General features: G+C 43.4%; 1 protein-coding gene across 4 annotated transcripts in view; it reads right to left on the reverse strand.

The window, feature by feature from the left end:
- HMGN3 (high mobility group nucleosomal binding domain 3) overlaps window positions 1–19,919 on the reverse strand; it is a 29,675-nt gene extending 9,756 nt beyond the window's left edge. The window contains exons 1-2 of one of the 4 annotated variants that reach the window (XM_035109549.2): window positions 19,514–19,899; window positions 77–127 (exon numbers count right to left, since the gene is read on the reverse strand). In XM_035109549.2, coding sequence (XP_034965440.1) covers window positions 77–127; window positions 19,514–19,528 — 66 coding nt within the window. In that variant the 5' untranslated portion in view covers window positions 19,529–19,899. Of the gene's footprint in view, window positions 1–76; window positions 128–19,513 lie in introns of all 4 variants that reach the window. The other 3 variants (XM_035109550.2, XM_035109548.2, XM_035109547.2) reach the window with 3 other exon arrangements.
- Window positions 19,920–22,865: the final 2,946 nt, after the last annotated feature.

A 22,865-nucleotide genomic window follows, 5' to 3' on the forward strand; every position in this document is an offset into this window, starting at 1 on the left:
CTCACTAGTATTTTGTCTTATAAAGTCACCAATATATAAAGAATGGTTGAGAAACGAAGGAAGGAGTCACACTTGCCTCTTGTTTTGTCAGTTTTGCAGCATCCTTGCCTTCAGCACCCTCTGGAGACTAGGAAGGAAATGAAACAATTTAGTTAGTTACTACATTCTACTTACTTAAATCAGACAAGCAGGATAAAAGTAAGAAAGCAAAAGCCAAGCATTACACATTATTCTATCCCTCTAAAATACTACTCTTATTTTAAGTGCTTCACATGTTTCAGAGCAGCAGTGACGAGCACAACCTTGACTTCATGGTGAAACATGATAGCAATCGGTTGCCCTGCCTCTAATACACACATTTTAATCAGGGATAGAGCATTTGACCTTGCCAGTTTTAAAAACATCTCTGAAGCTGGCTTTACATTTCCCATTAAAGGTAGCTTTAAATTACATATGAAATAAACTGCCTGAAATGCTTTCAAAATTCACTATTTAGTTTTAATAACAAACAAGAGTCAATCAAAATACCTGTCAAATCTTCTACTGGTAGCACAGCAATTGCGTTGCCTAGCTCTAGGGGGTGAGGGTAATGGAGTGCAATTGGAAAATGTATTTAAACTTCCCTCAATAACAGACAAACACTCAGACAAGAAAAACACAGGCTAAATATGTATATCCCTTGCTTCTACACATGACAGTAACAGAACATCGCTTTAAACAAAATGGCAGATTTACAAGACGCCATTCAGACACATCCTGAAGGCACTTCAGAATTCCCAGGCTACAATCCCAGTGCTGAAATCTTGTCTATGTAAGTTTTTCATTGTGGCAAGAATCAGGCTTTTCCCAAGGATACGACACTGGCTGCCTTACGGCCTAAAAAAGATGGCGCCATATTCCTCAGCTGAGTTTCCAGCTGATTAACAAGGTGCATTCATAGAAGGGTGCAACAGCTGGAGATTGACAAGATAAGGGAAGGAAGTGGAGCCCTGCGGCTTAACCTAACAAGTATGTAGAAATCTTTTGGGACACCAAATGCTTTGCTTCCCACACACATGGGCTCCTCCAATATTAAGAGATCCATAAGGCAGAAAAGACGAATGGACCAAAATAAGGCACAGATTTGATTTTCAAATTCATCCTGCCTCTCATGTAGGCAGTCATGAGGTTGCCCCATTTTCCCCAGGACACAAGTAATGCCACCAGCAAACTGACAAAGGACACAATCTAGGACTGAGTATGTCCAGTTTTCAACACTGCAATATATCACCAGCTAAATATATCACCAACATATCACGATGTCTGAAATAAGGATGTAACTATGTAGAGGCGAACAGAATACAGTTGTACCTCGGACGTCAAGCCGAATCCGTTCTGGATGTCCGTTCGACTTCCAAAGCATGGCTTCTGATTGGCTGCAGGAAGCTCCTGCAGCCAATCGGAAGCCGCAGAAGCCCTGTTGGACGTTCAGCTTCCCAAGGAACATTCAAAAACCAGAACACTCACTTCCGAGTTTCGATCGTTCGGGAGCCGGAACGTTAGACTCCCAAGGCGTTCAGGAACCGAGGTACGACTGTAATGTCCTGGCAACTGCTACTACTTAGGGGGTCTAAAACTGATACATTTTTACTTAAACATATTTTTATAACTGTTATTTTATAATACAGAGCAACAGGGCAGCAGGAATCATGAGAGAAGGGACGACCGGCTTCACGGATTTTCCCACATCGCTTTTTTTTTTACATAGCACACAAACACATTGTGATTTACGATCCATTGCCATGTCAAATATTATGAAACCCTATCACGATGTGGACTTCAAACCGATTTTGGATGATGTATTGATACATTGCCGAGCACCACTACAATTCAATACTGAGCTCAGCAGGAGTAGCCACTGAGTAAATAACAGGAGAATCATATACATGTCTACTCAGAAGCAAGTCCCACTTAGTTCAACAAAGCTTATTCCCTTGCACTGCAGTCTCGGTGACTAACATCTCATTTACAGTTTTCTGCTAAAGGGAGACCTGAATGCCTCAGCAAAGAAAATTGAATTAGGTTTCTGTTGCAAGCCGCAATCCTAGAAAGCGAGCACATCACTCTTTAAAACTGATATGCTCCAGACCCTGAAATGCTTTGGGCCATCAGGGAAAATATAATGTAAATTAAAATTAAAATGGCATCAGAAGAAGACTCAGTGGCAGCTTCAAGTAGAACAACCATTCAATTACGCATGTACAGTATTCCAGTCTATTTTACAAGTCACTGTAGAAGAGAAGGGAAGAGAGAAGTAATGAAAACAAGTAATCAATAGAATCATTTTGAGAAAGGAGCTGAGGGAGCAATAGGCAGCTTAGACACATGCTTGTACAACAGTTGATTTCTCACTGCTTGATTACTCAACCTGAGCGAGCCTGCAAAAATGAAAGCAAACGGCGTTCCTTATTAGTGAAGCCATGAAATGAGACTGGCGTAGCCTGGTCTATGCACACTTCTTGCGCAGAAGTAAAATGCCATGGAGTTTAGTGGGGCTTATTCCAGCTTAGCATGCATAACATAAATAGGTATTCTTGGTTTCTATAGCCAAAGCAACAGTCTTCAACCTTCCCCACTTTTCAGTATTTTATCATGAGTCTACCGCAGAGGTTTATTTTGTCTAACTTAACCCCAAACACCAAGGTTTGTTTATCATCTAACAAGAACTAAGCATGCCACGGCAGTTACAAGTATGGTTTACAAGCAGTAAAATTCTTAAACCAGCATATATTTCAATTCTGGTGGATAGCCCAGTGATTTTTTTTAAAAAAATTGTTTTTTATTGGCAAATTTAACAAGTAAAAAGAACAAAAAGGAGGGAGGGGAAGAACTTTGCGGTGATGATGCATGCTACAAGGCAGACTTGCCCAGTGACCTGGAACTGCAAATTTCGGGAAAATATAGGCATGTGTATTTTGTTTTCCAAATCATGGTTTTTTAAAAAAAATAATTAAAAATACCTGTGATTTTACTGTGTACAGTCTTTTACAATGTTTGTAAGCTGCCACTGGGTAGCTGTATTGAGAAGAATGCAACACAAATAAACAATAAAATAAAAAAAGATAATCAAAGCCTACATTTTTAGGATTTACCAGTGTATTCTGGTTTGTTTAAAGGTTTCAATGGATAAAATGAAATTTCAGAGGCAAAACCTTAACAAGAGAGAGAGAAAAGAAGGGACTCTACCGAGTCCCAGATCTGGAATAATTTTAGATTATTAGATGTCAGCTGTTCAGCAGGCAGGGAAAACAAACCTAAAATTCATTCATAGGCACTAGCATCATATTATTATTCGACTGTTTAGAAAAAGTGCCTGGGATATTTTCCTGTCCCATGGTAAGTATCCTGTGTGCTGTCCCTCAAAAATGGTCTCCAACCAGCCACACCAGTAAATTGGGCAGATGTGATCAGTTACTTCATGGAGTAGCTACGTTTGCACTGACTAGGGTGGGAGGTGAACTTAGCTGTTCACAGCTCCTGCCATCTTTATTTTACAAGCAATTACACTGATTCCTTGACCTTCCAAATCAGCCAGTAGTCTAAATCTCAGACTTCCACAAAGGAACTTAAAGTAGCATATAGTTCATCCACACAAGAATCCTATGGAGGGGCCAAGATCACTGTTCGAGAAGTTTCACATCTTAATTTCACATCCCAACACTATACACTGGCTCTCTTGAGCCAAATGTTAAATATACATTGTTCTACAGGTGTCATCATATAAACAACTCTAAACGTTACACAAAATACTTCCAAGTAAGTATGCGAAGGAATAAAATCTTAGGCTGCAGTCTTGTGACCATGAGGGTTAGCACGAACCCTTCAAGAAACAAGATTTCCTTAAAAAAAAAAAAAGTTCTGCTACCCGTGTTTCTCCGAAAATAAGACACCGTCTTATATTTATTTTTCCTCAAAAAAACCCACTATGGCTTATTTTCAGGCGATGTCTTATTTTTCCCCTCCTCCTGCCGCGGCCGGCATTGCTACTGCGCCTATCACTATGTCTTATTTTCGGGGTATGACTTATATTCCTTGAATGCTTAAAAATCCTGCTATGGCTTATTTTATGGCTACGTCTTATTTTCGGAGAAACAGGGTATATAGACTGTACAGTAATGATCTAACAAGTTTAAACTGTTTAGAGATCTACTGTATTAATATATTACTCTTGATGGAAACCATGAAAGAAATAAAATGTGCAAAAGCCCCTGGTATAGAATGCCCAATTTTTTCAAGGTTAATAACTTCGTAATAGAGAGAAAGAGTGCAAGTTAGGAGATTTGTGCTCCAAAATGCATGTTAATAAAAAAAAGCCTTAGTAATAATAAAAGCTTCATAAGCTGTGGTGAATATTCTATTGTGGCAAACATTTGGTGTAAATGCCAAAAGTTGAGGGGCATGAGTGGAAGGAGGTGAAGGGTGAAATTGGATTCTCTAAGACACTCTTATCTAATTGTAAATTATTCTTTTGCAGAATCTCCTGAATTTAAATGCAGTGTTGCTATGAGCCGGTGACGAGACGAAATGTATTGATAAGCCTTGCCTTATTAACTGCTTCAATTACCATTACTGCTGACTGAAGGGGAAAAATATTCCCAAACCAGGCCAGTAGCTCGACAAGAGCTCTGAAATTGTAGGTGTGGAAAAATGATTTTTAAAATACAATTGGCGTGACTGCTCTCATCCTCTCCAACACAGAGAAAGACACAACAGAACTGAGAGAATATTTTGGACTTCTGGCTCCTACAGTTCTAAGCATGTGTCTAGTTTTCCTTTCCTCCTTTTGTTCCCTTTTAACTGCAAAATGAAAATGCCTCTTATGATGCTATCTAGGGCATGCCTACTCAGAAGTAAGTTCCCTGGGGCTCACTACTAGAGAAGCGGGATCAAAATTGCAGCCTTGATGTATATTCTGACCAAATATATTTTGTAATCTTGGTACAGTATGTTGTCCTCGTTTTGTTGAAGCTGTGATTACACATATCGGCTTTTTCAAAAGTTATTTATACTGTATAGTAGTATTAGCAAACAGATTTCCCCACCATCTGAAACATGAAAAATAGGACGTTTTCGTAAAGATTTCTGAGTCATCGTGCGTAATTAAAAATCCTGCACCTACATTGGTCCGCATTTCTAGGGAATTCTTTCCTAAGCACTACACTTCACAAAAATAGACAGACAGACAGTCTAACACAGGTGGTAGAGATTTCTCCTGATGTTGTTGTTGTTGTTTAGTCATGTCCGACGCTTCGTGACCCCATGGACCAGAAGCACGCCAGGCACTCCTGTCTTCCACTGCCTCCCGCAGTTTGGTCAAACTCATGTTCATAGCTTTGAGAACACTGTCCAACCATCTCGTCCTCTGTCGTCCCCTTCTCCTAGTGCCCTCAATCTTTCCCAACATCAGAGTCTTTTCCAAGGATTCTTCTCTTCTCATGAGGTGGCCAAAGTATTGGAGCCTCAGCTTCACGATCTGTCCTTCCAGTGAGCACTCAGGGCTGATTTCCTTAAGAATGGATAGGTTTGATCTTCTTGCAGTCCATGGGACTCTCAAGAGTCTCCTCCAGCACCATAATTCAAAAGCATCAACTCTTCGGCGATCAGCCTTCTTTATGGTCCTATTCTCCTAATAGCAGAGTAACATGTGAATAAGGTTTCTATCTAGCCTATGAAATACCTATGGCATTGATAGCCAACATGATACCCTCCAGATGTTAGCAAACTCCAACTCCCATCATCCTGATCGTTTAACAATATTTGGAAGGCCAGAATTTCGCCACCCCGATGCCCAGCAATTAAAAAGGGCATCAGAACAACCTTTAACAAGTCCACAAATTTATCCTAAGCTTCTAAATTAGGCATCAGAATTACATATGTATTTAATATATGTACATTATGGGGTGGGGATTGTTTAAATGTTCGCCCCAGAATTCTGACTAGCACCTCTGGGCATGGCAAATAAAGCATAATTATTTTTTAAAGAAACCAGGAGTTTTCTCAAACCGCACATTCAGTTTTCAGAGTGGGATGATAGATCAAAAGCACTACCACAATACGTATAAGCGTTTCCCAGAGAAGTGCTTCTTCTCTGGCATGAACCATTGCCACATAATTTCTTTTTAAAGTCTTTTAGAGCATATGTATAGCTGCCAAGTTATCCCTTTTTTTAAGGGATTTCCCCTTATGCTGAATAGGCTTCCTTGCGAGAAAAGGGAAAACTTGGCAGCTATGCATATGTAGGCCAAAGCACCTCTCTAGACTACCACCTTTTGTATTTGTACCTTATTCTAGTACAGTGGTACCTTGGTTTACGAACCTAATCTGTTCTGGAAGTCCGTTCTTAAACCGAAACCATTCTTAAACCAAGGCGCGCTTTCCCTAATGAGGTCTCCTGCCACCGGTGCCCTTCCACTGTTCAGCTTCCGTTCGTAGACCGAGGTAAAATTCGCAAACCGGGACACTACTTCCGGTTTTGCAGAGTTCGTAAACGGAATAGTTTGTAAACAGGGCTTTTCTTAAACCGAGGTACCAGTGTAGTTTGAGAGTTTTGAGTTGCAACCTGCATCTTCATACTAAATGTGCATATCGTAATAAAACATGCTTCCACAGCTACGTAGACGCTTCCATTAAATACGTAATGAAATCTAAGAGAAGAAAATACGAGACCATGGACCATAGCCTGCCCTGCACCATAAGAAGTGAGGAAACCTGCTAATCCAGCCCGTTTTCCCTCGGTCCTGAACACTACCCACCAGAATAAAAAAATTCCTTCAGTAGCACCTTAAAGACCAACTAAGTTTATATTTTGGTATGAGCTTTCGTGTGCATGCACGCGAAAGCTCATACCAAAATATAAACTTAGTTGGTCTTTAAGGTGCTACTGAAGGAATTTTTTTATTTTGCTTCGACTCAGACCAACACGGAATTTTTTTATTTTGCTTCGACTCAGACCAACACGGCTACCTACCTGTAACTAGAACTACCCACCAGGATAGATCCAAACCTTATTCCCTGGTTGCTTCCACATAACAGCATGTCCACCTCTGCCATTTATTTAGTGGCCTAAATAGTGGCTAGCATGGCCTGGCCACAAGGCATGGGGTGAATAGTAAGGCCACACATAAAGTGAGCTGTTTTTTAGAAACAGTTTGAAGAGTTAACCAAAAGAGCAAAAAATATATCAGGAGTGGCTTGCCAAGTTGAGCAGGGCCCCAAACCTGACACCAGTGCTGGGAGGCGATTTCTGCAGCCTTGCCGCACTAGGTGAGCCACTCCTGAAATAGGAAATAGGAAAACACATCCAGATAAACCTAGTTTATATTGTTTCCTTACTCAAGTCATTAGTTCTCTCAGTTCAGATTCTGGATTCTCGGTTTACTGCATCCTTCCTCTCCATCCTGGCTTCTTTTCTCTGATTTTAGCTTTCTCGTTTCTTCAAACAAAGGTCAAACGATACTTATCAGCTTTACTTATAGACATGATTTCCGCTGCCTATTCCAATGTCTTGGCCAATCAGAAGGGCAGCAGAGTTCTCTGTGGGCTTCTCGCTCCCACAATTTCTTTGCTTTCTTTCCCGGCCCCCTCTTTTTATTTTACTGTTTCATCTCACTCTTAATTTTCCTTTTCTAGGGCTGAAAATTTGACACACACACACACACCCCTGCAAAGAGCAAACTAACTAAAAGAAACCATTTTACAATCAAGAACAAAGCACACAAAATGGCTGAAACAGTTTCACTCCTTCACAGAGAAGATTTAAATTCTAAAAATATGCACTGGAAGCAGAATGATAATTTTCTAATCCTTAAGAGGGTAATGTCAACATCATGAAGTGACACTTTCCTGAGATGAGAATGAACTAGGTACTAATGCTTAATACACTGCCAGTCCCATCTTATGCACACTGAGACCCACAGAGCTCAATAAAGTGAGGCTTTGGCCTTGAAGAGTCCAAGAGCAGAAAAACACTGGGCAATGTGAGCCAAATTTCTAGTTTACGTCAATACAATCTATCTATCTATCTGCGAGTGTGTGTCACACAAAGGAATGTATGTGCAATTGACAGCCTTTGCTGAAATAAACTGGGCAACATTTCTGGATGTGGAAACTCCACATTTGAGACAGAGCTCCAACAGCTGCAGGAAATTTTTGGATCATGGTGACATCCACATGACTTGAAGACATCAAAACACATGCAGGTTCATACACACCGGGCTAAAAAACACCAGGGGAAAGAAAGTAAATGGAAATGGAAATTCCGCTGTGCTTGCAGAATTCATTCTGTGCACACAAAGGTTTTGTTTGGACGCAACCCTATGAATTTCAAGCATCTTCCCAATCCTGATAAAAAGGCTGATCCCAGTTATTAGTTTATTAGTTAGAAGTCAGTCCCATTAACCTCAATGGAGCTTGCTCTTCAGCAGAATATGGATTGTAGCCATACACAGTTTTAACCCCCTTTTACAAACAAAAACAAAAAAACACAACCCTTTACATCTTTGCTGTATTTCTACAGCCAAAATTATCTATTCAAAATTACTCCATGAATTATTCATCAAAAGAACAAAGAACAGCATAAAAAAACCTACTGAGGGGAGGGAGGGGGAATTTAGTTTTGTTTCCATTAGTTTGTTTATTTGTTATAGTGGTTCTGTGTATGTTTGCTGAGTAAAGTATAAAAGTGTACTGCAACTGTATCAGTGTACTATACTCTATCCTGCAGATAACTTCCTCTGTTTTTGTATTTATTCTCGAAAGCCTAATAAAAATTATTCTTAAAAAAGAGAGTACACCCTCACACACGATTGAGGGCACAGAAGAAACGCCTGCAACTCCTCTGCGCAGTACCTGATCCCTTCCTGATCCGTCTTTGCCCTTGGAATCTAGCCTGATAAATTCAAGAGATCCAGTAATGGACACAGGACCAACACTTTTGAAACTCAGAATCATAGAATAGCAAAGTTGGAAGGGAGCTCGAGGGTCATCTAGTCCAACCCCCTGCAATGCAGGAATCTTTGCCCAAAGTGGGGCTCAAACTCATGACTCTGAGATCAAGGGTCTCAAGCTCTACCAACCGAGCCAACTTTGAGAGCCAACACAGTGTAGTGTTGAACTAGGACCTGGGAGAACAGGGTTCAAATCCCCCACATGGTCATGAAGCTCACTGGGTAACCTTGGGCCAGTCACTCACACTCAGCCTGCAGGGGGTTGGTCTAGATGACCCCAAGACCCTTTCCAGAGAAATAAACTACCATATATACTCGAGTATAAGCCTACTTTTTCAGCGCCAAAAATGTGCTGAAAAAGCCACCCTCGGCTTATATTTGAATGAGGCGGGCAGCGGATGGGAAAGGCACAGAACTGGGGGTTCGGAGAAGCGATATGCACTGTGTGAGGCCGCAGGAAGGGATCCTTCCTCGCCGCTTCTCTCCCCACCCCACTGCTGACAGCTAGGAAAGGCATAGGATGGTATTTATTTTTATTTTTTAAATTTACCAGTAGCTGCTGCATTTCCCACCCTCAGCTTATACTTGAGTCAATCAGTTTTCCCAGTTTTTTTGAGGTGAAATTAGGTGCCTCGGCTTATATTCGGGTCGGCTTATACTCGGGTATATACGGTACTTGACTTTTAGAAAACATCTGAAGGCAGCCCTGTTTAGGGAAGTTTTTAATGCTTGATGTCTTTATCGTGGTTTTAATATTCTATACGGAGCCGCCCAGAGTGGCTAGGGAAACCCAGCCAGATGAGTAGGGTATAAATAAATAAATAAATATTATTATTCCAATCTACAATTCTATGATTCTATCTCACAGGGTTGCTGCTGTATGCTGCCTTAAGCTCCGTGGGAGGAAATGCGGACTATGAAAATAATAAATATAATAAAATATAAATAAATAAATTTGAAGCAGGTATAACTTGTGCACAACAACCAGCAGGACACCACTCAATACCCAGCCTCCAAGGTCTACTTACAGCAGGGAAAGAGAACCTGTGTAGCCCTCTAGATATTGTTGGACTCCCAATTCCCATCAACACCCACTAGCATGACCAGTGGTCAAAGATAATGGAAGTTGTAGCATAACCACAGATTCCCAAACTCAGACTTACAGGTACAAAAAAAAGCCTCAAATGCTTGTCCTCAGGTTCTAGGGTGATGATCAAAGTGATTGCTCTTTATCAAAATATATGCGTTTGGTTTGATGCATCTTCTGTTAGACCAGGCATTCCCAAACTTCGGCCCTCCAGATGTTTTGGACTACAATTCCCATCTTCCCCGACCACTGGTCCTGATAGCTAGGGATCATGGGAGTTGTAGGCCAAAACATCTGGAGGGCCGCAGTTTGGGGATGCCTGTGTTAGACAAACAATATATTTAAATTAGGGCTGCAACCCAGTTAAATATTTTTAATCATAAGTTGTATGTGTTTAATTGATTAATATATCCACCAGTTAAATGTGCATATAGGTAAAAACATTAAGTTAGATGGGAGCAAAGGGCTTCTCCACACATGGAAGGGCTTTTGCAGATTTACTGCAAGAGCCTTTTGTGATAAAAAGACAACTAAAAACCAGAGGTGTGCTTCCATTTGCAAATGACATTTCACAGTGTGCTTGTGCTTGCACAAGCTGCTAGTGCTTGCACAACAGTTCACAAAACACCTCTGTCTGCTCACCTCTACCTGAAGCCAACCTAGTATTTCTGAAACAAGAGGCACATCATTTAAAAGAAGGAATTCCTCTTGTACGTGTGAAAAGAGAGAATGCCTCTTTTAAGATGGTGCTTGCCAACGCAGTTTTTACCAACACTTGCATTAAAAACTTCTGCTGCCTTGATTAATAAAGAGGCACCATTTTAATGGGCAGAGCAATTACATACTGCTGATTTTCAAATAAAGTGCAGCTTAAGATCTCAGCCTCGCAGCCTAGATCCTCAGAACATGCTTCAAAAGTTTCACTGAAATTAGTGGGTTCAGACAAAGTTAGTGAAGCTTGGGTTCGACTGAATTTAATCAGCCATTAGTCAGAATTTAACTCGAATCCCATTGATTTTAACAAGAACCAGGTTCAAATAACTTTAGCCTGGATCCAACCCAATGCAATTCAGTCCTGGGTAACTAAATTGTGGTCCAAGAACGAGAATGTAAGTCCTAGGACATTTCAACTACCAACAGTCCTCTTTTACATTTGTACAAATTGGTTTGGGAGTACAAAGCTTATCAACGAAATTGATCCATTTGAGTCCAACATTCTTACTGATCTGCTGAAAACCTATTTGCAATCTCTTCTCTGATTCATCCTTTCTTTTTTTAAAATAAAAGCAACTGTGTGTGTATATGGATTATGTACACTTGCTTATTTTAAATTGGGAGCTGCTATCTAGTGAACATTATTGTTTACTGTAAAAAAATTCCTTCAGTAGCACCTTAAAGACCAACTAAGTTTTTATTTTGGTATGAGCTTTCGTGTGCATGCAGGTGCTACTGAAGGAATTTTTTTATTTTACTTCGACCCAGACCAACACGGCTACCTACCTGTAACCATTATTGTTTACTGTACTGGCAAAAAAGCTGAAGATTTCAGTATTGATTTATTGGCCTGCACAGCCTTGACAGGTACCTGTCATTACAAACCAGCAGATTTAGTACAGGGCAGGATATGAAGGTAGTCTGCCTTCGCTTCCTGGGCCAAGGCTACCTACAAACTGGTTTCCTTGTAGAGAGTAGCACAGAACACGAGGCAACATACCAGAGGTTACAACTGAACAGAGTACAGCAAACGGGTTTTTGTGAAAGCATAGCTGAAGCTCCTGGATAGGCACATGCTGCTTTATCTTTTACTTTTTAAAAGCAAATGTCCCACCATTTTTGGTAGGTTTTTAAGGACTGCCCAGGTGGATGCAAAAGGACTGCCTACCGGCGGATGCAAAACTGCTGGATATTCAAAGGCAGAGGTGTAAGTTATGATAGCACTGCTTAACTGGGTTAGAAAACAAGCAGCACACTAAGGGAGCTGATGCTGGAAAGGTGCTTTCCAATGCTGCAGAGTACAGAACATCTTGAGGTGTATAGCGGAATGCCAGGTGGTGAATATTTTAAATACATTTTTTTAAAATTTATTTTGTAAAGCAGCAGGGCGTTGGGCTTCCAAAGCAGGAAGTCACCCAGCTTTAGTGACATTCCACTTCTACTTATATTAATCTCCAGCCCCCCATCTGTGCAATTTGTTTTCCATAAGTGCTCTTTTTTGATCTAGCCCTAACAAGCTCAGCTATCGGGCAATTTACCATTTGTCAACAGCAATATCACCAATAAAATACGGTACCTCAGTGCAGGCGAGGCCAGAAGGCCCACACAACCGCGTCCATCTCCAGAACTGGCGCTGTTATAGGTGCCACATAATACTTGTTCTGCATTTGTAAGAATTCAAACTTTCAGTGTGGAAACACTCAAACTTTGGAACTCCCTGCCTACTGACACCAGGCAGGTGCCTTCAATGTACTCTTGTTGGGCAGCTGTTAAAAACATTTTTGGTTAAACAATCCTACCCAGATATGTAGATGTGTTTTAATGTGTTTCCATGTGTTTTAATGTGTTGTTAGCTTGTGCAGATTTTAAGTATCATTTGAATGCTTAAACTAGTTGCTTTTAATTATTTTTCCTTCTAATTTCACTGCTTTATTCTTTTTGTAAACCACTCTGAGGTTTCTTTTTGCAACCGAGGGGTATATAAATTGTATGAAATAAACGAATGACGCCAAAGTGAAGAGGTCTGCTTTCAAAGAGCTGGTGCTCAGTTCAAAACCAAGTGTGCCCCATCGAGAAGCTGATACTTACAGTATTTGTTTTATTTAGATATTTACAGTTTGCACTTTAATAATGAATTTCTAGGCGGATTACAACATACAAAATATAATAAAACCAGTCCATAAATACCCATAAAACATAATTAAAAACAACAATAAAACTTCAGGAGATGTTGGTTAAAAAAAAGAAATTCACCATATATAGTTAGCAGGCCTGAACTCCCATGCCTAATTATAACAACTTAGAAGCCTCATTGCTTTCAATAGGCCTTACTGTGAAATCTCTCATGAAATTCAATACAGTGGTACCTCGGTTTATGAACACAATTAGTTCCAGAAGTCTGTTCATAAACTGAAGCGAGCTTTCCCATTGAAAGTAATGGAAAGTGGATTAATCCGTTCCAGATGGGTCCGCGGTGTTCGTAAACCGAAAATTCGTAAACCGAAAATTCGTAAACCGAATTCATAAACCGAGGTGTTCATAAACCGAGGTTCCACTGTAGGTTTTATTTCAAAGCATTTTCACTTAGGCTTGTGGGGCTAGACTGTAATCCCTGACATACTTCCAGCCTAAATTTCCTTATTCAGAGAAGTGGTTCTTGCAGATGGAACTAACTGTCTTGGGAATGTTGTGCATGTTACATACATGTGCGCACTGCTGCTCTGCTGGGAATACAGAGAAGCAGGGCCACAGTCCTTTTTCAGTCACTGGTTTCATACTGCAGACCCCCCCCCCAAGTGTCTCTATTTTCCATGGCCACCCCTGATTTAGAGAAGCCATCCCAGTTTCTGATTTGACCCCGGAATGTCCCCCTTTTCCTTAGGACAGTGGTTCCCAACAGGTGGTCCGGGGACCCCCAGGGGTCCGCGAGCTATGCCAGAGGGGTCCTCAAGATCCTATTAGAATAAAAAATATATTAACTATATTTCGTATGATAACAGATTTTTTGTTTTGGCCGCTTCCTGCATGAGCAGAGTCTAGCGCAAAACTAGAATTAGATAGAGGCAGTAGTTCTGCTGTATGCCGCAAGGACTACAAGAAACTTGGAGATAAGGCAATGATATTTGCAACCACATATCGGTGTGAGCAAGCATTTTCTTCCATGTGTTTCATGAAAAACAAATATAGGAATCGGCTCAACATGCGGTCGGATTTCAGAGTGAAAGTTTCAAGTTTGGAACCTAATATTTCAGAAATAATGGACTCAAAGGACAGATTTAACTCATCTCATTAAGAACTGAAAATTAAAACCAATTGTATACTGATGGAGTACTCTGTTGTAACTGTAAAAAATGTATAAATATAAAATATAAAAAGACTCTTAATTTGGCTCTCACTTTTTAATTTTAGGATTAGGAATTAATGGGGGTCCTTGTCACAATAGCGGCTCGATGAGGGGTCCTCGAGAAAATTTTGTTGGGAACCCCTGCCTTAGGATGTCCCTATTTTCATCGGAGAAACGTTGGAGGGTATGCATTGCATACTGTTCACCAAACAAAGCTGTGTACACATTTCCTACCAGCTTATAATGCAGCTAGGTTGTTCTTTTTCTCTATTCAGATCAAAGCTGGTTTGGGGGTAAAAGGTAAAGGTGCCCCTGACCATCAGGTCCAGTCGTGTCCGACTCTGGGGTTGCGGCGCTCATCTCGCTCTATAGGCCGAGGGAGCCGGCATTTGTCCGCAGACAGCTTCCGGGTCATGCGGCCAGCATGACAAAGCTGCTTCTGGCGAACCAGAGCAGCGCACGGAAACGCCGTTTACCTTCCCGCCGGAGCGGTCCCTATTTATCTACTTGCACTTTTATGTGCTTTCGAACTGCTAGGTTGGCAGGAGCTGGGACCGAGCAACGGGTGCTCACCCCGTTGCAGGGATTCGAACCGCCAACCTTCTGATTAGCAAGCCCTAGACTCTGTGATTTAACCCACAGCGCGCCCTGGGTCCCCAAAGCTGGTTTGGGGGGAGAACCCTTCAAAAGGCAGTACAAACACCAGGAAAGATACAGATTGTGACTAAAGCCATGTGCACACTACTTCCCAAACACACTGCAGTGTGTATGCAGTCTAAATTGCATTTTACATGCACATACAAGTTGCAATTCTAGTGACACTCAATTCTTTATTTCCCCATCAGGAACTCCTCCATCCTAGATGCTGTCTGACAGAGAACATGTGTGGTTTTTAATCTTTCTGGAATGAAAAAAATCTGAAGGTCTGAAATTTGTTTTTACTATTTTCTCTGGTTTAGAATAACCTCTTCTTCATTTGTTATTTATAGTATCATGAATGTTTTTTCTATATTTACAATAACATGTTTGTTTGTTTTTAAGTGGTAGACGGGGGATCCACTTACTCACATGATTCTATGATTCTATAATAATTTGATCTGGCTTCAACTGGCTTCAGGATGTAACTCCAAGAGAGCGTGGTCAGAGAGTTTGATGGACAAAGACAGAAAGTAAACTAGTGGGTGAGTGGTTGGAAATCAGGGATTGCCCCATCAATGGAACTGTTGTACAGCAGATAGGGGAAACCCGCAGAGTCCAACTCAGATCAGTGCCAACAAGCATGGCCAGTGATCACTCCAACAACATCTGGAGAGCTACTGGTTCCCATACATGCAAAACAGGATTGCTCTGTTCACTATAAAGATCCAATATTACACCAGGAGCTGATATTTTCAGGCTGAAAACCCTAAAAAGAATTCAATATGCTTGCTTTACTAGTGCAACCTTCCCTCTGCCAACCTCTTATTTAAAGATAACATTACAATGATTGAGGGGTGTTGCAAATAAAATGTTTTTAAAAGAAAATGGTCTAACAACAAATCATTAAAAGCTGTAACAATGGGTGGAGCCGAGTTTAAAGAACCACAGAGCACCTGAAACCAGTGGCGTGCTCACACATAACGCTGATCTGAAGCCATGGTTTGTTGCTGGGCTTACACAAACATCCATTTCTTTTAACCATGGCTTGGCATTATATGTAAACCAAGCACCCTTCTTTAACCATGGTTTGCTTGACCACCCTTCCCCAGATGCTCACTAAACTACAAGAGCATGAAGCAAGAGCTGGTGGAAATCAGAGCCAACTTTGGAGAAACAAGCCATAGCTTGTTTTTTCTCTAGAACAACTCATACAGTAGTTGGCTCACTTTCTGTCCAAAACGCAGCTTAGTATTATGTACAAACCAGGTCACTGTCTGGCTGCATTTGCATTTATTGTCACCTAACCAGACCTGCAAAGGCAAAGCGTTAAAAACAAATTTCGCTTTTATGTACAGCAAATTATTTCCACAGCGCTGCTCTTAAGAGTTTTTTTTGGGGGGGGGCAGTAATTTATGCTCCTACTTTACAGAATGACCAAGTTCCCTAGTTACTACAATTCTGAAGAAAGCAAAGTAAAACCCATTGGGCTCCACCATAAGACCACCAAGTCCTAGGTCCAAAACAGCATAACCACACCCTGCTAGCTCCATATGTCACATGACAAGATTTCTTTACTGGTCAGTGCAAAACACTACTCATATTAAGGTAAAGGGACCCCTGACCACTAGGTCCAGTCATGACCGACTCTGGGGTTGCAGCGCTCATCTCGCGTTATTGGCTGAGGGAGCCGGCGTACAGCTTCCAGGTCATGTGGCCAGCATGACAAAGCTGCTTCTGGCAAACCAGAGCAGCACACGGAAACGGCGTTTACCTCCCCACTGTAGCGATACCTATTTATCTACTTGCACTTTGATGTGCTTTTGAACTGCTAGGTTGGCAGGAGCTGGGACCAAGCAACGGGAGCTCACCCCATCGCAGGGATTCGAACCGCCAACCTTCTGATCGGCAAGCCCTAGGCTCTGTGGTTTAACCCAAAGCACTACTCATATAGCTTCACAGTAAACCTCAAAAGGTTGGCCTCTTCCAATCTTGGTGATGGCACATTTGTTCTGAGCATTATATATGAAAGGGTTTGGGGGGGAAACAAATGTTCTAGTGCAGTATTGGGCTATAAATCCCATACTAAAACTCTGGTTTACTTAGTGTTAATTCAGTATTTTCAGTACAGCAGCAGAAATGTGAAAGCCTAACTGGAAGAGTTTAGAGCAGGGGTCCCTAGACTTACCGGCGTTTGGGGGACTTACCGGCGGGCGGGGGAGTGCGCGCCCGTGCGCATGCGCACGGGCGCTTACTGGCGCAGCGGCGCGCTTCCCGGGTGGAAAAAGCGCCGAAAATCCGTTGTGCGCATGCGCGTGGGCCTCCCCCGACCCGGAAGTGCACCAGAAATGACTTCTTCCGGGTCGGGAGAGGCCCATACGCATGCGCAGAAAGGATTTTCCCAACCTTTTTTCCCAACCCGGAAGAGCGCTGCCGCGCTGCGCGCCGTAAGAGCGGGCATCGTGCGTCGTCGCGGGCCGGATTGGCAGGCTAATTGGGCCGCATCCGGCCCCCGGGCCGTAGTCTGGGCACCCCTGGCTTAGAGTGTTGACCCTTCACTGTGTTATAGTTCAGTAATCAATAGGTTTCTTTCTGCACAAATACTTTGTGTTTGATTCTTCCAGTCCACTGATGGCTAAAACTTCAAAATATATCTAAATACCATTTGAGTTGAAATCCCTAGCTCTAGAGTGTCATATTTTTCTTGATAATATGGTTATCTGCATTCTTTACAGTTGTACCTCAGAAGTCGAACACCTTGCAAGTCGAACATTTTGGCTCCTGAATGCCGCAAACCCAGAAGTAAGTGTTCCGGTTAGCGAACATTCTTTGGAACCTGAATGCCCGATGCAGCTTCCGTGGCTTCTGATTGGCTGCAGGAGCTTCCTGCAGCCAATTGGAAGCCGTGCCTTGGTTTCCGAACATTTTGGAAGTCGAATGGACTTCCGGAATGATTCTGAGGTACGACTGTATTACAGAGGGAGATAAAAAGAGGGGGTTGAGAAGGAAAGGACACAAGCTGTTAAGATACAAAAAAGGAACCTGAAGCCAGATATTGGTTTTACTTTGTCAAGTTTGGATTTACTCTTCCTCTTGTCAAAACCGCACAGCATGTTTTATTTCAACGTTTTAAACAACTTGTCGACCTTAGAAAGCCATTGGCACCTTTTATTCAGATATTAACTTCTACAGAACCTCTGCAGAAATTCCATTTCTATGTAGAGAAAGCCACTCTTTTGTGGCACTCAACTCCAACTCCCATCAGACCCAACTGGCATGGCCAATGGTCGGGTTGCTGGGAATTGTAGTATGAGGAGTGCCACAGATTCCCTATCCCTTGACTATGTTGTTGTTTTGGTTACACATGCATAGGTTGAATTCATGGACTTGCAAACTCCTCAGCATTTATCCCATGAAGTTCCCAGCCCAAAATTTATTCAGGGCACCATTTTGGGGGAAACAATATATCCTCACACTTTTTTAAAAAGGTGCCGGTACTCACCATGAAGTTGTTACAGTTAAGGGCCACACTTTTAACATTTAACTTTTGGGGGGGTACCCTTGAGTACCCCCAATGCCTCTGACCATTTCAGCCCTGCCTTGCTGGCTTCTGGGTGAAATGCAAAAACAACTCCCTGCCAGAAACAAGCGCATCGAGAGATAGGGAAGGAACATACCACCAAATCCAAGCGTACGGGGGGAGGCACGAGATCTGAATTTGGGGAGGGAGGGGAGTGCAGTGCAGGGGGCGCAGGAAATCCCCAACAGCTCTGCAGGAAAAGAAAACGAGGAATGGGCAGCGGAGGTGGGAAACTCTCCGAGGCCAAGCGGCGCATCGGCGGGGAGGCCTCCCTCTCGCCCCCCCTCCTCCCCGAGGGTGCCGAGTTCCTCCCCGCCGTCCCAAGCGCTCTCCCTGGGTGCTCTTTGGAAACTCTCCGTTGTTATTGCCGCCCTCGTATGTGAGCAGATCCCCAGCAGCCTGCGCTGCCCAAGGCCGTCGATGCCGCCTCCTGTCCTGATTGACACCGGAGCTGGTACATACGGGGTCTGTCACGGGAGGCGAGGAGAAGGGTGTCGTTTGGTCTAAATATGGCTTTTCTGGTCTGCCCCCTCCCCGTCTCTCCATGTTACCTTGGCGCCACCACCATCATCAAGGCTGCAAGGGAGACAAGAGGCGGGCGCAAGGCAGGGGCGCAGGTCCCCGAAGGGGGAAGGAAGGGGAAGATGCATACATACAAACACACACACACACATACACAAAAACACACACAGAGGCAGTCTGCACAGCCTCCCGCTCGGAGTTTGTCAGCAGCCAACTCTTCCCCCGGCGGAGAAAGGAGCGGCTGCAGCGACGTTGCGCGAGCTAGCGCGCAAGAGTTGTGGCTGCAAAAGCAGCTCCGGGGACAACTATAAGGACAGAGTGAGGAGCCCACACAGCTGGTTGTCGTCTCTCTCTCCCTCTCTCTCTCACACACACACCATTAAAACGTGCAAGACGTCGAAGCCCACACACGCACATGTCACACTACAGAGATCTTCCAACAAGCCCGTTCGCCGCCTTCTTGCAACAGGCGCTTACAACAACAACAACAGCAGCAGCAACGCTGAAGTCGTGCATGCCCCGCGCGGCCTCCCGGAACCACGCAAATGCCGCGCGTTGCAAAAGGCTGCGTTTTATTTTTATTGTGCGTTTCTTCTCCCCTCGCCCTGCCTCCCTCTAACTTAGACCTGGAGGCGACCTCCACGCACCTTTCTTTTCGGCATGATGTCCCTTCTGCGGGCCGCCGAAGGGAAGCGACGAAGAAGCGGCTGCCGCTATTGCTCGCTCGCTGCTGCTGCTGCTGCTGCTGCTGCTATGACTGCCACCGCCGCTGCACAAGCGCAGATCTCGCGTCCTCCTCCGGCGGTGCCTTACGAAACGTCCCCGATCCGCGGCGGCTCCAACGAGCAGTGGCGGCAGCAGCCTGGGCGCTCGGCGGAGCCTTCCTGGGGGCGCAAGCGGCGGCCTCCACCCGCTGCCACTAGCGACCGACCGCCTCGTCCGGAGAGCGAAGGAGAAGCGCGCGCATGTGTGCGTGTGTTGGGGGGAGGATTTGCACACTTCTGGATCGCGATTGGCTCCCCCGTTCGGTAGCCCCCCCTCCGCCGCAGACAACTAGCGAGGGGAAGGCCTTGCGGTTCAGATGCAGGGCACGCTGGGGCGAGGCGGGATCCTGCCATTGGCCAGCCGACGGCGCGCCGAGGCTTCCTTCCCAAAGGAAGGTCGGAAGGAGAAAGGCGGATCGCCGTGTCTCCATTTACCCCGAGTGCAGCAGGGAGAGGAGGGTTGCGTCCTTTTCCGCCCTTCCGCGTTTGGCACAACTCCCCACCCCCCTCCAAAGATCCTAACATGTTCTTCTACCTGATCGTGGTTGCCATAATATTGATATCGAGACCATACCCTCTAGTGGAAATAGGGACATCCTAAGGAAAAGCGAGCAATCAAATCAGAAACCGGGACGTTTTCAGTAAATCTGGGACTGTTCCTGGAAAATAGGGACACTTGGAGGGTATTATTATTATTATTATTATTATTATTATTATTATTATTTACCGAGTTGGTGTGTGTAATAGTTCTGTAGCCTACGAAATATGGTTGGCAATAAATCCCTGCAGCCTGATCTATTCCTCTCTGATGCTTTTATTTTAATTTTACGCACTGGATTGCTTCCCTCTTGAGAGCTGGTGTCGGTTGTCCTCTTCAGGCCGTGCACTTCAAGGGAATTTCAAATTACTATATTGTTTGTTTCTGCTGCCTCCTCCGGAGGAAGCTGCTACAGTAGTTTCATTAAATATGGCCGGCATATAATCTGAGAGATTTCAACAGTAGTTGAAGGGATTAATGCTGGAAAACCATCAGGTAATGGATTTGCCCTTATTTCACATGCCACTAAATTACACCTACATCAAGCCTTGTGTCCTACTTATATAGAGGACAGTCCTCTGTTCTGAAGGATGTTCCTCTGTTGGACAGTATCCCCCGTTTGAGGGCAGCCCACCCAAATTTGGTTTTAAAGATGAGGAACCATGAAAAGGTGTAGTAGGAACCTTGGAGATGTCTGCCAGCAGTTAGCATCACTTGGTCATAAGGCTTCACAGGCTCCGTTGCACAACCTGGGTAAAGGAAGGGGGAAAGTGGCAGGGCATCAGTGAAACAGGATGCGCCCTCCCTGCCTGCGAAAAATAACGTTCAGCATTTTGTGTCATAACTTTACATTTTCTATCCCCTGTTTGTGAAAGCTCACATTCCCCACCCCACACTTTTGCATTTCATGTTGCGTACAGCTTTGTACTGTATTTTGTAAACAGAACTGCTCCTAGGTACAGATCTGTTAAGGTTTCTTCTTAGCAGAAAGTGATGAGAAAGTTTCATAGTGGAATATATTAGTTTGGGGCTATTAAGACACACCATACATTTATAAATCACATCCAATTCACGTTTAAAGGACATTGTTGCCCTCAAAATATAACAGGAACAGTAGTTTTCTGCCCCTCACAGCTTCAATTATCTGAAACCCTTAACAAACTACAGTTTCCATGATTCTTTTGGGGGTACCAGAGAGGTGCCAGAACTGAGTTCCAGTGAGTTCCAGCTGAAAAAAGCCCTGCCTGGGACTGAGCACTTTTAAATGCCATTGATTCGATGGAAGAGTTGAGTACTTCCTTTATTTTCTATCTCATTGAAGTCAATGGGGCTGGCCAGCGAGAGCTTAACCTTCAGCTAGTATTACTGCTGGCTAAGGAAAGGCTTGTTTCTAAATTCACGTGTCGTGATACCCTTGTACCAGCAGCACTGCTATCACAAAGAAAACAAAGTAGACAACAGAGACATGGCGAGAATAGATTCTGGGGACACTAATGCTTGCTTGACGGCACAAGTTAATACTTCCACTTAATGACTCGCCATATCACACAGGGTTTGCCTTCTCAGCCACAATGGAGCATAGCATTCCAGGAAATCTCCTGGAATCACAGGGAATGTATACAAGACCTAGCTAGGGAATAAAAGTCTGTCCTTTCAAGTTATGTGGCCCAAAGCTACATCATTCAGCCTGTCCTTAGTCCATGCAACTTTGGTTTAGACTTGATTTCGAAGTGCTTACATTCCCTGTCCCAGGTCATCCGACTGCCCGGGTCTGTTTATACAACCCCTCTTTGTCCAACAAATAGCCAGAATTTTTATTTATACTAAGACCTGTGAGGCACAACACCTGCCAATGCCATCTGCTTTGCTAGGGGAAAGGAGGTTAAAAAAAACAACAACTCACCACCCCTGTGGTTTGTTTAAAATCCATTAACTCCAAGTAACCTTTCCAATAACATTTGTAGGCAAATAAGGTTGGGGGGAGGGAGAGAGAAATTGCCTTCCTTATATATACAGTTTATAGAACAACAGTCCAGTGAGTAACATTGAGTGTCACTATCTCCAGTGTCGGACAATTTAAATTGATTAAATTGCTGCCTGGCTCAAGAAATGGTCCTGTTTGTAATCTGTTGGGGGGAAAAAACCCAACAACAATATGGAATTTCCTTAAAACTCTCCATTCTGAAGAGCTTGGCTTGTGTGTGTGTGTGTGTGTGTGTGTGTGTGTGTGTGTGTGTGTGTAATATTTTATATATATATATATATATATATATATATATATATATATATATATATATAAAATATAAATGAGTTCTGCACACATTGTGGCATAAGCTCTTTTAAATCAGAACCAGTGAAGGCGGAGAATGTCCTGTGTGAGTGCCTGGAGGCAGTTGGAGGATGGATGGTGGCTAACAGATTGAGGTTGAATCCTGACAAGACAGAAGTACTGTTTTGGGGGGACAGGGGGCAGGCTGATGTGAGGGAGTCCCTGGTCCTGAATGGGGTAACTCTGCCCCTGAAGGACCAGGTGCTCAGCTCAGCCTGGGAGTCATTTTGGATTCACAGCTTTCCATGGAGGCGCAGGTTAATTCTGTGTCCAGGGCGGCTTTCTACCAGCTCCATCTGGTACGCAGGCTGAGACCCTATCTGCCTGCAGACTGTCTCACCAGAGTGGTGCATGCTCTAGTTATCTCT

This window comes from Zootoca vivipara, chromosome 3 (assembly GCF_963506605.1).
Source record: "Zootoca vivipara chromosome 3, rZooViv1.1, whole genome shotgun sequence".
Taxonomy (NCBI): domain Eukaryota; kingdom Metazoa; phylum Chordata; class Lepidosauria; order Squamata; family Lacertidae; genus Zootoca; species Zootoca vivipara.